This window comes from Crinia signifera, unplaced genomic scaffold (assembly GCF_055691185.1).
Source record: "Crinia signifera unplaced genomic scaffold, ASM5569118v1 HAP2_SCAFFOLD_73, whole genome shotgun sequence".
Classification (NCBI taxonomy): domain Eukaryota; kingdom Metazoa; phylum Chordata; class Amphibia; order Anura; family Myobatrachidae; genus Crinia; species Crinia signifera.
Genome location: NW_028142632.1, coordinates 792588 through 807187, shown reverse-complemented (window position 1 = coordinate 807187; position 14600 = coordinate 792588). Strand labels below are relative to the sequence as shown.

General features: G+C 43.7%; 1 protein-coding gene across 1 annotated transcript; it reads left to right on the top strand.

Annotated features, from left to right (window-relative positions):
- The first annotated feature begins 602 nt into the window (after positions 1–602).
- Positions 603–2579, top strand: LOC146056022 (protein FAM200A-like). The gene has a single exon (XM_083168348.1). It carries the CDS (start codon positions 603–605, stop codon positions 2577–2579), a length of 1977 nt encoding a protein of 658 aa, XP_083024474.1.
- Positions 2580–14600: the final 12021 nt, after the last annotated feature.

Below are 14600 nucleotides of genomic sequence, written 5' to 3'. Positions count from 1 at the left end.
TTGTAAGATTAAGTTCTCTGCTTCTGACGAATTGTTAATTTGCAATTGCACATTGTATTTTTTGTTTGAAATCTATGTTAAAAATTTACTTTTGGCCCCTAGAGTTCTTTCCCTGGTTGCGTCGATATGTCACGGCTAACAGGGCCTTCACACGTAGTGTTTTAGGGGCATTTTGTAAGTGATCTCACTAGATTGCTTACAAAATACCATAGTGATAGTGATGCATTGACCTGCACGCCGATATTGCCCAGTGATTAATATCCACCATGTGGGATATTAATCGGTCAGGGCCAGTGTTTGCTGTGTGCTGAGCAATCTTACTGAGCGATCTAGCATCAGTCAGTACGCTTACCTGCATCTCCCCGTGTGTAGGCCCCTTAAGAGGATCAGTTTTGCTCAGCTACTCGAAATGGCTACAAATTAACTGTCTTTTCTTTCATCCTACTACAAACCACCAACCTCGCTATAACACCTAGTTACCTATATTTGTATGCTAAGCAACTGCGTATGATCCATTGCTCAGCCTTAATTGTGTGACTAAATTATCAGTAAGGGGGTGTATGGATTTTATAATTGTAACCTGTAGCATTTCCCCTGTTTTTATGGTGTTGCTTTTTGGAAGCACAATTTACAGTAACTTATCGGATAGAAGCTACAAAGGATTTGCCTTCAACTTAAATTCATTTATTGTGATTGCTCCAGTACAGAATTATTTTGTTGCACAAAAAATGGAAAGGTTTTTGAACACTGGAAAGAAGACTGGTAGTGAAGAAAAGGATGAAGAACCACAGACCAGTGGTGCAGTTGGAAAGAAAAGGAAACATCGCAGATACAACGATTCTTATCTAGACATCAGTTTTACATCTGTAGATGTCAACCATGAAGAGCGTCCACAGTGTGTACTTTGCCTGAAGATATTATCAGCAGAAAGCATGATTCCAAGCAAACTAAGACGCCATTTGGAGACAAATCACCCTAACATGGCTAAGAAACCGCGTGATTTCTTCATCAGAAAGCTAAAAGAATTCAAAGAACAAAAAGGCTCATTTTTTAAGCAAGCATCCATACCAAGCAATGCTTTGCTTGCATCCTACAAGGTGGCACATAGAATTGCGATGTGTAAAAAGCCTCACACCATCGCAGAAGAACGGATTCTACCGGCTGCAGTGGATTTGGTTAACATTATGGTTGGGGAATCAGCTGGAAAACTGCTTTCGAAGGTACCTTTATCAAACAGTACCATCAGTCGCAGAATCCAACATATGGCTGAAGATCTACAGGACCAGTTAATTGAAAAAATGAAAGGGAAGGATTTTGCACTGCAACTAGATGAGGCAACAGACAGCAATAAGGATGCTCATCTGATTTGCTACACACGCTTTATAGATTGTGGCAATATTGTGGAAGACCTTCTCTTTTGTAAAACTATAACCGCCGGTATAAAGGCACAAGACTTGTTTCAGATCATTGACACTTTTATGAGTGAAAACCAGTTAGACTGGACAAAGTGCTGTGGTGTCTGTACTGATGGTGGCCGTTCTATGTCTGGCTGTTACGGAGGATTGCAGGCACTCATACGAAGCAAAGCTGCTGATGCACTGTGGACCCACTGCATTATCCACAGGGAAGCACTTGCATCAAGGCATCTGAGTCCTCCACTGAATGCAGTGATGGAAAGTGTATTGAAAGCTGTAAATTTTATAAAGACTCGGCCACAGAAGGCAAGGTTTTTTAGAAAAATGTGTGAGGATATGGGCTCTGAGCACACATCTTTGTTGTACTACTGCAGCTCACGATGGCTCTCCCGTGGCAATGTACTTTCTCGTGTTTATAGATTACACCAGGAACTCTACTCCTATCTTGCTGAGGAAGAACACGAGTGTGCCAATAATTACTTGGATACCGGGTTTTTGTCCAAGTTAGCCTACCTTTGTGATATCTTTGACAAACTGAATGCACTGAATCTCTCACTGCAGGGAAACAACACCCACATTCTGAAACTCTCAGAGAAGGTATCAGCATTCAGGAAAAAATTGTTTCTTTGGAGAAGAAAAGTAAATGAAGACTGTTACGATGACTGTTTCCCCATGTTGCATCAGTTTGTTACATCCAATGATGTTTGTTTGACACATGAACTTAAATCAGTTTTTGAGCAGCACCTAAAAAACCTCAGTGACTGGTTTGAAAAATATTTTCCTGAAAATATGGAAAAGTTTGTATGGATCCAAGATCCATTCAATACTAGCGCCCCAACAGAATTTACTTCTGTAGAAGAAGAAAAACTAATTGAGCTTTCCTGTGACAAGACCTTGAAAGTAAAATTCAGCAGCATGGGACTTCAAGAATTTTGGATATCCATTAAAGATGAATATCCGATGCTCAGTGCTAAAGCACAACAAATCCTTGTTCCTTTTGCCACAACATATTTGTGTGAAGCCGGGTTTTCAGCAGTTGCTGTAATTAAAAGCAAGTATCGTTCAAAAATCAATGTGGAACAGGAAATGAGGGTGGCCGTGTCCAAGCTGATCCCAAGGTTTGAAAAGTTGTGTAGTGCACAACAGGCTCACATATCCCATTAATAAGTGTTGTCATTGTTGATCACTCTTTAATAAATGTTATTGTTGTTTATTTTGTTTGATATTATTCCTGTTAACGAGTGCTGTCAATTGTTCTTTGAAAGAAATCAAATTAAAGAAATATATTTTTTTCTTGAATTTATGTTTATTATTTTTACAAGCAAGCTAATAATAATTTTAGCATTGTTTTATTCCAACTACTTTAAAAAAGGGACAGTTCGGTAATTATTTTGGCTTAGGGGTGCCTTGAAAACGTCATGGAGACCCAAAGGGTGCCTTGGACTGAAAAAGTTTGGGAACCACTGACTTAGACAGCAAATGATACACTGTTTGCCATGTTTACAAATTTTTATGCACAGTGGTTACAGCATGAAGCGAATGCATGTGAATATACAAAGGTGCATTGCATTAAACAAGTCCACTGAGTGTCCCAAAATGGCCGGCCTGCCTGCTTTCATCCATCAATTGTTCTAAATTTTTCATTACCCAATGAGCTGAGGTGGAGTCTTAGCCAGTAGTACCATCAGGGAGGTGTGTAAAGCACTTTAGGCTAGACAGCCAATCAGCTGCCAGCTTCCATCTTTCAATCAAATACAGCAGCCAATCAGAAAGCTGCCCATTGATCAGCAGGCCCTTTATGACATCACAGAAAGACCCTCAGAACTATCTGTGCATGTCTAATGGCTGGCTGTCAGTTGGGCGGGTGGGTGGCAGAGGGAGGGGATGTCTGTCTTGTTTCTCCCTAAAATTGCGGTTTTTCTGCGTTTACGGGAAAAGTTGAGGTCCGACGCGCAAAAGTGGGGTATCGTAGAAATCACCTTTTAAAGACGCACATTTCTGTCCCCCCAAAAATGGGCATTTCAAATGAGAAATGAGTCCAATGAACAAAATAGGGTGAATAAGTATGTATTTCAGGCGTGAGTTAGCAGGTTATTGGGGAAGTAAGTCCTGATATTTTTGGAGCTTGCAGGGGCCACTACACCATTCAAAATAGGCAGGCTTTAGCATATGCAGTTAGGCCCCGTAGGTTGATTTTAGCTAAATGTGCCCCAAACACTCAAACGGGCTTGTATCTGGGAAGGGAAAATATGGGAAACATGACTTAGACAGCAAATGATACACTGTATGCCATGTTTCCAAATTTTTATGCACAGTGGTTACAGCATGAAGCGAATGCATGTGAATATACAAAAGGTGCATTGCATTAAACATGTCCACTGAGTGTCCCAAAATGGCCGGCCTGCCTGCTTTCATCCATCAATTGTTCTAAATTTTTCATTACCCAATGAGCTGAGGTGGAGTCTTAGCCAGTGGTACCATCAGGGAGGTGTGTAAAGCACTTTAGGCTAGACAGCCAATCAGCTGCCAGCTTCCATCTGTCAATCAAATACAGCAGCCAATCAGAAAGCTGCCCATTGATCAGCAGGCCCTTTATGACATCACAGAAAGACCCTCAGAACTATCTGTGCATGTCTAGTGGCTGGCTGTCAGTTGGGTGGGTGGGTGGCAGAGGGAGGGGATGTCTGTCTCGTTTCTCCTGAAAATTTCGCTTTTTCTGCGTTTACGGGAAAAGTTGAGGTCCGACGCGCAAAACTGGGGTATTGTAGAAATCACCTTTTAAAGACGCACATTTCTGCCCCCCCCAAAAATGGGCATTTCAAATGAGAAATGAGTCCAATGAACAAAATAGGGTGAATAAGTATGTATTTCAGGGTTGAGTTAGCAGGTTATTGGGGAAGTAAGTCCTGATATTTTTGGAGGTTGCAGGGCCACTACACCATTCAAAATAGGCAGGCTTTAGCATATGCAGTTAGGCCCCGTAGGATGATTTTAGCTAAAAAGTGCCCCAAACACTCAAACGGGCTTGTATCTGGGAAGGGAAAATATGGGAAACATGACTTAGACAGCAAATGATACACTGTTTGCCATGTTTACAAATTTTTATGCACAGTGGTTACAGCATGAAGCGAATGCATGTGAATATACAAAGGTGCATTGCATTAAACAAGTCCACTGAGTGTCCCAAAATGGCCGGCCTGCCTGCTTTTATCCATCAATTGTTCTAAATTTTTCATTACCCAATGAGCTGAGGTGGAGTCTTAGCCAGTGGTACCATCAGGGAGGTGTGTAAAGCACTTTAGGCTAGACAGCCAATCAGCTGCCAGCTTCCATCTGTCAATCAAATACAGCAGCCAATCAGAAAGCTGCCCATTGATCAGCAGGCCCTTTATGACATCACAGAAAGACCCTCAGAACTATCTGTGCATGTCTAATGGCTGGCTGTCAGTTGGGCGGGTGGGTGGCAGAGGGAGGGGATGTCTGTCTCGTTTCTTCCTAAAATTGCGGTTTTTCTGAGTTTACGGGAAAAGTTGAGGTCCGACGCGCAAAAGTGGGGTATCGTAGAAATCACCTTTTAAAGACGCACATTTTTGGCCCCCCAAAAATGGGCATTTCAAATGAGAAATGAGTCCAATGAACAAAATAGGGTGAATAAGTATGTATTTCAGGGGTGAGTTAGCAGGTTATTGGGGAAGTAAGTTCTGATATTTTTGGAGGTTGCAGGGGTCACTACACCATTCAAAATAGGCAGGCTTTAGCATATGCAGTTAGGCCCCGTAGGTTGATTTTAGCTAAAAAGTGCCCCAAACACTGAAACGGGCTTGTATCTGGGAAGGGAAAATATGGGAAACATGACTTAGACACCAAATGATACACTGTTTGCCATGTTTCCAAATTTTTATGCACAGTGGTTACAGCATGAAGCGAATGCATGTGAATATACAAAGGTGCATTGCATTAAACAAGTCCAATGAGCGTCCCAAAATGGCCGGCCTGCCTGCTTTCATCCATCAATTGTTCTAAATTTTTCATTACCCAATGAGCTGAGGTGGAGTCTTAGCCAGTGGTACCATCAGGGAGGTGTGTAAAGCACTTTAGGCTAGACAGCCACTCAGCTGCCAGCTTCCATCTGTCAATCAAATACAGCAGCCAATCAGAAAGCTGCCCATTGATCAGCAGGCCCTTTATGACATCACAGAAAGACCCTCAGAACTATCTGTGCATGTCTAATGGCTGGCTGTCAGTTGGGCGGGTGGGTGGCAGAGGGAGGGGATGTCTGTCTCGTTTCTCCTGAAAATTGCGCTTTTTCTGCGTTTACGGGAAAAGTTGAGGTCCGACGCGCAAAAGTGGGGTATCGTAGAAATCACCTTTTAAAGACGCACATTTCTGCCCCCCCAAAAATGGGCATTTCAAATGAGAAATGAGTCCAATGAACAAAATAGGGTGAATAAGTATGTATTTCAGGGGTGAGTTAGCAGGTTATTGGGGAAGTAAGTCCTGATATTTTTGGAGGTTGCAGGGCCACTACACCATTCAAAATAGGCAGGCTTTAGCATATGCAGTTAGGCCCCGTAGGATGATTTTAGCTAAAAAGTGCCCCAAACACTCAAACGGGCTTATATCTGGGAAGGGAAAATATGGGAAACATGACTTAGACAGCAAATGATACACTGTTTGCCATGTTTACAAATTTTTATGCACAGTGGTTACAGCATGAAGCGAATGCATGTGAATATACAAAGGTGCATTGCATTAAACAAGTCCACTGAGTGTCCCAAAATGGCCGGCCTGCCTGCTTTCATCCATCAATTGTTCTAAATTTTTCATTACCCAATGAGCTGAGGTGGAGTCTTAGCCAGTGGTACCATCAGGGAGGTGTGTAAAGCACTTTAGGCTAGACAGCCAATCAGCTGCCAGCTTCCATCTGTCAATCAAATACAGCAGCCAATCAGAAAGCTGCCCATTGATCAGCAGGCCCTTTATGACATCACAGAAAGACCCTCAGAACTATCTGTGCATGTCTAATGGCTGGCTGTCAGTTGGGCGGGTGGGTGGCAGAGGGAGGGGATGTCTGTCTCGTTTCTCCCTAAAATTGCGGTTTTTCTGCGTTTACGGGAAAAGTTGAGATCCGACGCGCAAAAGTGGGGTATCGTAGAAATCACCTTTTAAAGACGCACATTTCTGGCCCCCCAAAAATGGGCATTTCAAATGAGAAATGAGTCCAATGAACAAAATAGGATGAATAAGTATGTATTTCAGGGGTGAGTTAGCAGGTTATTGGGGAAGTAAGTCCTGATATTTTTGGAGGTTGCAGGGGCCACTACACCATTCAAAATAGGCAGGCTTTAGCATATGCAGTTAGGCCCTGTAGGATGATTTTAGCTAAAAAGTGCCCGAAACACTCAAACGGGCTTGCATCTGGGAAGGGAAAATATGGGAAACATGACTTAGACACCAAAAGATTCACTAAATGCCATGTTTCCAAATTTTTATGCACAGTGGTTACAGCATGAAGCGAATGCATGTGAATATTCAAAGGTGCATTGCATTAAACAAATCCACTGAGTGTCCCAAAATTGCCGGCCTGCCTGCTTTCATCCATCAATTGTTCTAAATTTTTCATTACCCAATGAGCTGAGGTGGAGTCTTAGCCACTGGTACCATCAGGGAGGTGTGTAAAGCACTTTAGGCTAGACAGCCAATCAGCTGCCAGCTTCCATCTGTCAATCAAATACAGCAGCCAATCAGAAAGCTGCCCATTGATCAGCAGGCCCTTTATGACATCACAAACAGACCCTCAGAACTATCTGTGCATGTCTAATGGCTGGCTGTCAGTAGGGTGGGTGGGTGGCAGAGGGAGGGGATGTCTGTCTCGTTTCTCCTGAAAATTGCGGTTTTTCTGCGTTTACGGGAAAAGTTGAGGTCCGACGCGCAAAAGTGGGGTATCGTAGAAATCACCTTTTAAAGACGCACATTTCTGCCCCCCCCAAAAATGGGCATTTCAAATGAGAAATGAGTCCAATGAACAAAATAGGATGAATAAGTATGTATTTCGGGGGTGAGTTAGCAGGTTTTTGGGGAAGTAAGTCCTGATATTTTTGGAGGTTGCAGGGGCCACTACACCATTCAAAATAGGCAGGCTTTAGCATATGCAGTTAGGCCTCGTAGGATGATTTTAGCTAAAAAGTGCCCCAAACACTCAAACGGGCTTGTATCTGGGAAGGGAAAATATGGGAAACATGACTTAGACACCAAATGATACACTATATGCCATGTTTCCAAATTTTTATGCACAGTGGTTACAGCATGAAGCGAATGCATGTGAATATACAAAGGTGCATTGCATTAAACAAGTCCACTGAGTGTCCCAAAATGGCCGGCCTGCCTGCTTTCATCCATCAATTGTTCTAAATTTTTCATTACCCAATGAGCTGAGGTGGAGTCTTAGCCAGTGGTACCATCAGGGAGGTGTGTAAAGCACTTTAGGCTAGACAGCCAATCAGCTGCCAGCTTCCATCTGTCAATCAAATACAGCAGCCAATCAGAAAGCTGCCCATTGATCAGCAGGCCCTTTATGACATCACAGACAGACCCTCAGAACTATCTGTGCATGTCTAATGGCTGGCTGTCAGTTGGGTGGGTGGGTGGCAGAGGGAGGGGATGTCTGTCTCGTTTCTCCTGAAAATTGCGCTTTTTCTGCGTTTACGGGAAAAGTTGAGGTCCGACGCGCAAAAGTGGGGTATCGTAGAAATAACCTTTTAAAGACGCACATTTCTGGCCCACCAAAAATGGGCATTTCAAATGAGAAATGAGTCCAATGAACAAAATAGGATGAATAAGTATGTATTTCAGGGGTGAGTTAGCAGGTTATTGGGGAAGTAAGTCCTGATATTTTTGGAGGTTGCAGGGGCCACTACACCATTCAAAATAGGCAGGCTTTAGCATATGCAGTTAGGCCTCGTAGGATGATTTTAGCTAAAAAGTGCCCCAATCACTCAAACGGGCTTGTATCTGGGAAGGGAAAATATGGGAAACATGACTTAGACAGAAAATGATACACTGTATGCCATGTTTCCAAATTTTTATGCACAGTGGTTACAGCATGAAGCGAATGCATGTGAATATACAAAGGTGCATTGCATTAAACAAGTCCACTGAGTGTCCCAAAATGGCCAGCCTGCCTGCTTTCATCCATCAATTGTTCTAAATTTTTCATTACCCAATGAGCTGAGGTGGAGTCTTAGCCAGTGGTACCATCAGGGAGGTGTGTAAAGCACTTTAGGCTAGACAGCCAATCAGCTGCCAACTTCCATCTGTCAATCAAATACAGCAGCCAATCAGAAAGCTGCCCATTGATCAGCAGGCCCTTTATGACATCACAGAAAGACTCTCAGAACTATCTGTGCATGTCTAATGGCTGGCTGTCAGTTGGGCGGGTGGGTGGCAGAGGGAGGGGATGTCTGTCTCGTTTCTCCTGAAAATTGCGGTTTTTCTGCGTTTACGGGAAAAGTTGAGGTCCGACGCGCAAAAGTGGGGTATCGTAGAAATCACATTTTAAAGACGCACATTTCTGGCCCCCCAAAAATGGGCATTTCAAATGAGAAATGAGTCCAATGAACAAAATAGGGTGAATAAGTATGTATTTCAGGGGTGAGTTAGCAGGTTATTGGGGAAGTAAGTCCTGATATTTTTGGAGGTTGCAGGGGCCACTACACCATTCAAAATAGGCAGGCTTTAGCATATGCAGTTAGGCCTCGTAGGATGATTTTAGCTAAAAAGTGCCCCAATCACTCAAACGGGCTTGTATCTGGGAAGGGAAAATATGGGAAACATGACTTAGACAGAAAATGATACACTGTATGCCATGTTTCCAAATTTTTATGCACAGTGGTTACAGCATGAAGCGAATGCATGTGAATATACAAAGGTGCATTGCATTAAACAAGTCCACTGAGTGTCCCAAAATGGCCAGCCTGCCTGCTTTCATCCATCAATTGTTCTAAATTTTTCATTACCCAATGAGCTGAGGTGGAGTCTTAGCCAGTGGTACCATCAGGGAGGTGTGTAAAGCACTTTAGGCTAGACAGCCAATCAGCTGCCAACTTCCATCTGTCAATCAAATACAGCAGCCAATCAGAAAGCTGCCCATTGATCAGCAGGCCCTTTATGACATCACAGAAAGACTCTCAGAACTATCTGTGCATGTCTAATGGCTGGCTGTCAGTTGGGCGGGTGGGTGGCAGAGGGAGGGGATGTCTGTCTCGTTTCTCCTGAAAATTGCGGTTTTTCTGCGTTTACGGGAAAAGTTGAGGTCCGACGCGCAAAAGTGGGGTATCGTAGAAATCACATTTTAAAGACGCACATTTCTGGCCCCCCAAAAATGGGCATTTCAAATGAGAAATGAGTCCAATGAACAAAATAGGGTGAATAAGTATGTATTTCAGGGGTGAGTTAGCAGGTTATTGGGGAAGTAAGTCCTGATATTTTTGGAGGTTGCAGGGGCCACTACACCATTCAAAATAGGCAGGCTTTAGCATATGCAGTTAGGCCTCGTAGGATGATTTTAGCTAAAAAGTGCCCCAATCACTCAAACGGGCTTGTATCTGGGAATTGAAAATATGGGAAACATGACTTAGACAGCAAATGATACACTGTTTGCCATGTTTCCAAATTTGTATGCACAGTGGTTACAGCATGAAGCGAATGCATGTGAATATACAAAGGTGCATTGCATTAAACAAGTCCACTGAGTGTCCCAAAATGGCCGGCCTGCCTGCTTTCATCCATCAATTGTTCTAAATTTTTCATTACCCAATGAGCTGAGGTGGAGTCTTAGCCAGTGGTACCATCAGGGAGGTGTGTAAAGCACTTTAGGCTAGACAGCCAATCAGCTGCCAGCTTCCATCTGTCAATCAAATACAGCAGCCAATCAGAAAGCTGCCCATTGATCAGCAGGCCCTTTATGACATCACAGAAAGACTCTCAGAACTATCTGTGCATGTCTAATGCATGGCTGTCAGTTGGGCGGGTGGGTGGCAGAGGGAGGGGATGTCTGTCTCGTTTCTCCTGAAAATTGCGGTTTTTCTGCGTTTACGGGAAAAGTTGAGGTCCGACGCGCAAAAGTGGGGTATCGTAGAAATCACATTTTAAGGACGCACATTTCTGGCCCCCCAAAAATGGGCATTTCAAATGAGAAATGAGTCCAATGAACAAAATAGGGTGAATAAGTATGTATTTCAGGGGTGAGTTAGCAGGTTATTGGGGAAGTAAGTCCTGATATTTTTGGAGGTTGCAGGGGCCACTACACCATTCAAAATAGGCAGGCTTTAGCATATGCAGTTTGGCCTCGTAGGATGATTTTAGCTAAAAAGTGCCCCAATCACTCAAACGGGCTTGTATCTGGGAATTGAAAATATGGGAAACATGACTTAGACAGCAAATGATACACTGTTTGCCATGTTTCCAAATTTTTATGCACAGTGGTTACAGCATGAAGCGAATGCATGTGAATATACAAAGGTGCATTGCATTAAACAAGTCCACTGAGTGTCCCAAAATGGCCGGCCTGCCTGCTTTCATCCATCAATTGTTCTAAATTTTTCATTACCCAATGAGCTGAGGTGGAGTCTTAGCCAGTGGTACCATCAGGGAGGTGTGTAAAGCACTTTAGGCTAGACAGCCAATCAGCTGCCAGCTTCCATCTGTCAATCAAATACAGCAGCCAATCAGAAAGCTGCCCATTGATCAGCAGGCCCTTTATGACGTCACAGAAAGACTCTCAGAACTATCTGTGCATGTCTAATGGCTGGCTGTCAGTTGGGTGGGTGGGTGGCAGAGGGAGGGGATGTCTGTCTCGTTTCTCCTGAAAATTGCGCTTTTTCTGCGTTTACGGGAAAAGTTGAGAGCCGACGCGCAAAAGAGGGGTATCGTAGAAATCACCTTTTAAAGATGCACATTTCTGCCCCCCCAAAAATGGGCTTTTCAAATGAGACATGAGTCCAATGAACAAAATAGGGTGAATAAGTATGTATTTCAGGGGTGAGTTAGCAGGTTATTGGGGAAGTAAGTCCTGATATTTTTGGAGGTTGCAGGGGCCACTACACCATTCAAAATAGGCAGGCTTTAGCATATGCAGTTAGGCCCCGTAGGATGATTTTAGCTAAAAAGTGCCCCAATCACTCAAACGGGCTTGTATCTGGGAAGGGAAAATATGGGAAACATGACTTAGACAGCAAATGATACACTGTTTGCCATGTTTCCAAATTTTTATGCACAGTGGTTACAGCATGAAGCGAATGCATGTGAATATACAAAGGTGCATTGCATTAAACAAGTCCACTGAGTGTCCCAAAATGGCTGGCCTGCCTGCTTTCATCCATCAATTGTTCTAAATTTTTCATTACCCAATGAGCTGAGGTGGAGTCTTAGCCAGTGGTACCATCAGGGAGGTGTGTAAAGCACTTTAGGCTAGACAGCCAATCAGCTGCCAGCTTCCATCTGTCAATCAAATACAGCAGCCAATCAGAAAGCTGCCCATTGATCAGCAGGCCCTTTATGACATCACAGAAAGACTCTCAGAACTATCTGTGCATGTCTAATGGCTGGCTGTCAGTTGGGTGGGTGGGTGGCAGAGGGAGGGGATGTCTGTCTCGTTTCTCCTGAAAATTGCGCTTTTTCTGCGTTTACGGGAAAAGTTGAGAGCCGACGCGCAAAAGTGGGGTATCGTAGAAATCACCTTTTAAAGATGCACATTTCTGCCCCCCCAAAAATGGGCATTTCAAATGAGAAATGAGTCCAATGAACAAAATAGGGTGAATAAGTATGTATTTCAGGGGTGAGTTAGCAGGTTATTGGGGAAGTAAGTCCTGATATTTTTGGAGGTTGCAGGGGCCACTACACCATTCAAAATAGGCGGGCTTTAGCATATGCAGTTAGGCCCCGTAGGTTGATTTTAGCTAAAAAGTGCCCCAAACACTCAAACGGGCTTGTATCTGGGAAGGGAAAATATGGGAAACATGACTTAGACAGCAAATGATACACTGTTTGCCATGTTTCCAAATTTTTATGCACAGTGGTTACAGCATGAAGCGAATGCATGTGAATATACAAAGGTGCATTGCATTAAACAAGTCCACTGAGTGTCCCAAAATGGCCGGCCTGCCTGCTTTCATCCATCAATTGTTCTAAATTTTTCATTACCCAATGAGCTGAGGTGGAGTCTTAGCCAGTGGTACCATCAGGGAGGTGTGTAAAGCACTTTAGGCTAGACAGCCAATCAGCTGCCAGCTTCCATCTGTCAATCAAATACAGCAGCCAATCAGAAAGCTGCCCATTGATCAGCAGGCCCTTTATGACATCACAGAAAGACTCTCAGAACTATCTGTGCATGTCTAATGGCTGGCTGTCAGTTGGGTGGGTGGGTGGCAGAGGGAGGGGATGTCTGTCTCGTTTCTCCTGAAAATTGCGCTTTTTCTGCGTTTACGGGAAAAGTTGAGAGCCGACGCGCAAAAGAGGGGTATCGTAGAAATCACCTTTTAAAGATGCACATTTCTGCCCCCCCAAAAATGGGCTTTTCAAATGAGACATGAGTCCAATGAACAAAATAGGGTGAATAAGTATGTATTTCAGGGGTGAGTTAGCAGGTTATTGGGGAAGTAAGTCCTGATATTTTTGGAGGTTGCAGGGGCCACTACACCATTCAAAATAGGCAGGCTTTAGCATATGCAGTTAGGCCCCGTAGGATGATTTTAGCTAAAAAGTGCCCCAATCACTCAAACGGGCTTGTATCTAGGAAGGGAAAATATGGGAAACATGACTTAGACAGCAAATGATACACTGTTTGCCATGTTTCCAAATTTTTATGCACAGTGGTTACAGCATGAAGCGAATGCATGTGAATATACAAAGGTGCATTGCATTAAACAAGTCCACTGAGTGTCCCAAAATGGCCGGCCTGCCTGCTTTCATCCATCAATTGTTCTAAATTTTTCATTACCCAATGAGCTGAGGTGGAGTCTTAGCCAGTGGTACCATCAGGGAGGTGTGTAAAGCACTTTAGGCTAGACAGCCAATCAGCTGCCAGCTTCCATCTGTCAATCAAATACAGCAGCCAATCAGAAAGCTGCCCATTGATCAGCAGGCCCTTTATGACATCACAGAAAGACTCTCAGAACTATCTGTGCATGTCTAATGGCTGGCTGTCAGTTGGGTGGGTTGATGGCAGAGGGAGGGGATGTCTGTCTCGTTTCTCCTGAAAATTGCGCTTTTTCTGCGTTTACGGGAAAAGTTGAGAGCCGACGCGCAAAAGTGGGGTATCGTAGAAATCACCTTTTAAAGATGCACATTTCTGCCCCCCCAAAAATGGGCATTTCAAATGAGAAATGAGTCCAATGAACAAAATAGGGTGAATAAGTATGTATTTCAGGGGTGAGTTAGCAGGTTATTGGGGAAGTAAGTCCTGATATTTTTGGAGGTTGCAGGGGCCACTACACCATTCAAAATAGGCGGGCTTTAGCATATGCAGTTAGGCCCCGTAGGATGATTTTAGCTAAAAAGTGCCCCAATCACTCAAACGGGCTTGTATCTGGGAAGGGAAAATATGGGAAACATGACTTAGACAGCAAATGATACACTGTTTGCCATGTTTCCAAATTTTTATGCACAGTGGTTACAGCATGAAGCGAATGCATGTGAATATACAAAGGTGCATTGCATTAAACAAGTCCACTGAGTGTCCCAAAATGGCCGGCCTGCCTGCTTTCATCCATCAATTGTTCTAAATTTTTCATTACCCAATGAGCTGAGGTGGAGTCTTAGCCAGTGGTACCATCAGGGAGGTGTGTAAAGCACTTTAGGCTAGACAGCCAATCAGCTGCCAGCTTCCATCTGTCAATCAAATACAGCAGCCAATCAGAAAGCTGCCCATTGATCAGCAGGCCCTTTATGACATCACAGAAAGACTCTCAGAACTATCTGTGCATGTCTAATGGCTGGCTGTCAGTTGGGTGGGTTGATGGCAGAGGGAGGGGATGTCTGTCTCGTTTCTCCTGAAAATTGCGCTTTTTCTGCGTTTACGGGAAAAGTTGAGAGCCGACGCGCAAAAGTGGGGTATCGTAGAAATCACCTTTTAAAGATGCACATTTCTGCCCCCCCAAAAATGGGCATTTCAAATGAGAAATGAGTCCA

Excerpts from the sequence above, each read along its gene's own strand:
- LOC146056022 (XM_083168348.1), top strand. The coding sequence starts at position 603 with ATGGTGTTGCTTTTTGGAAGCACAATTTACAGTAACTTATCGGATAGA.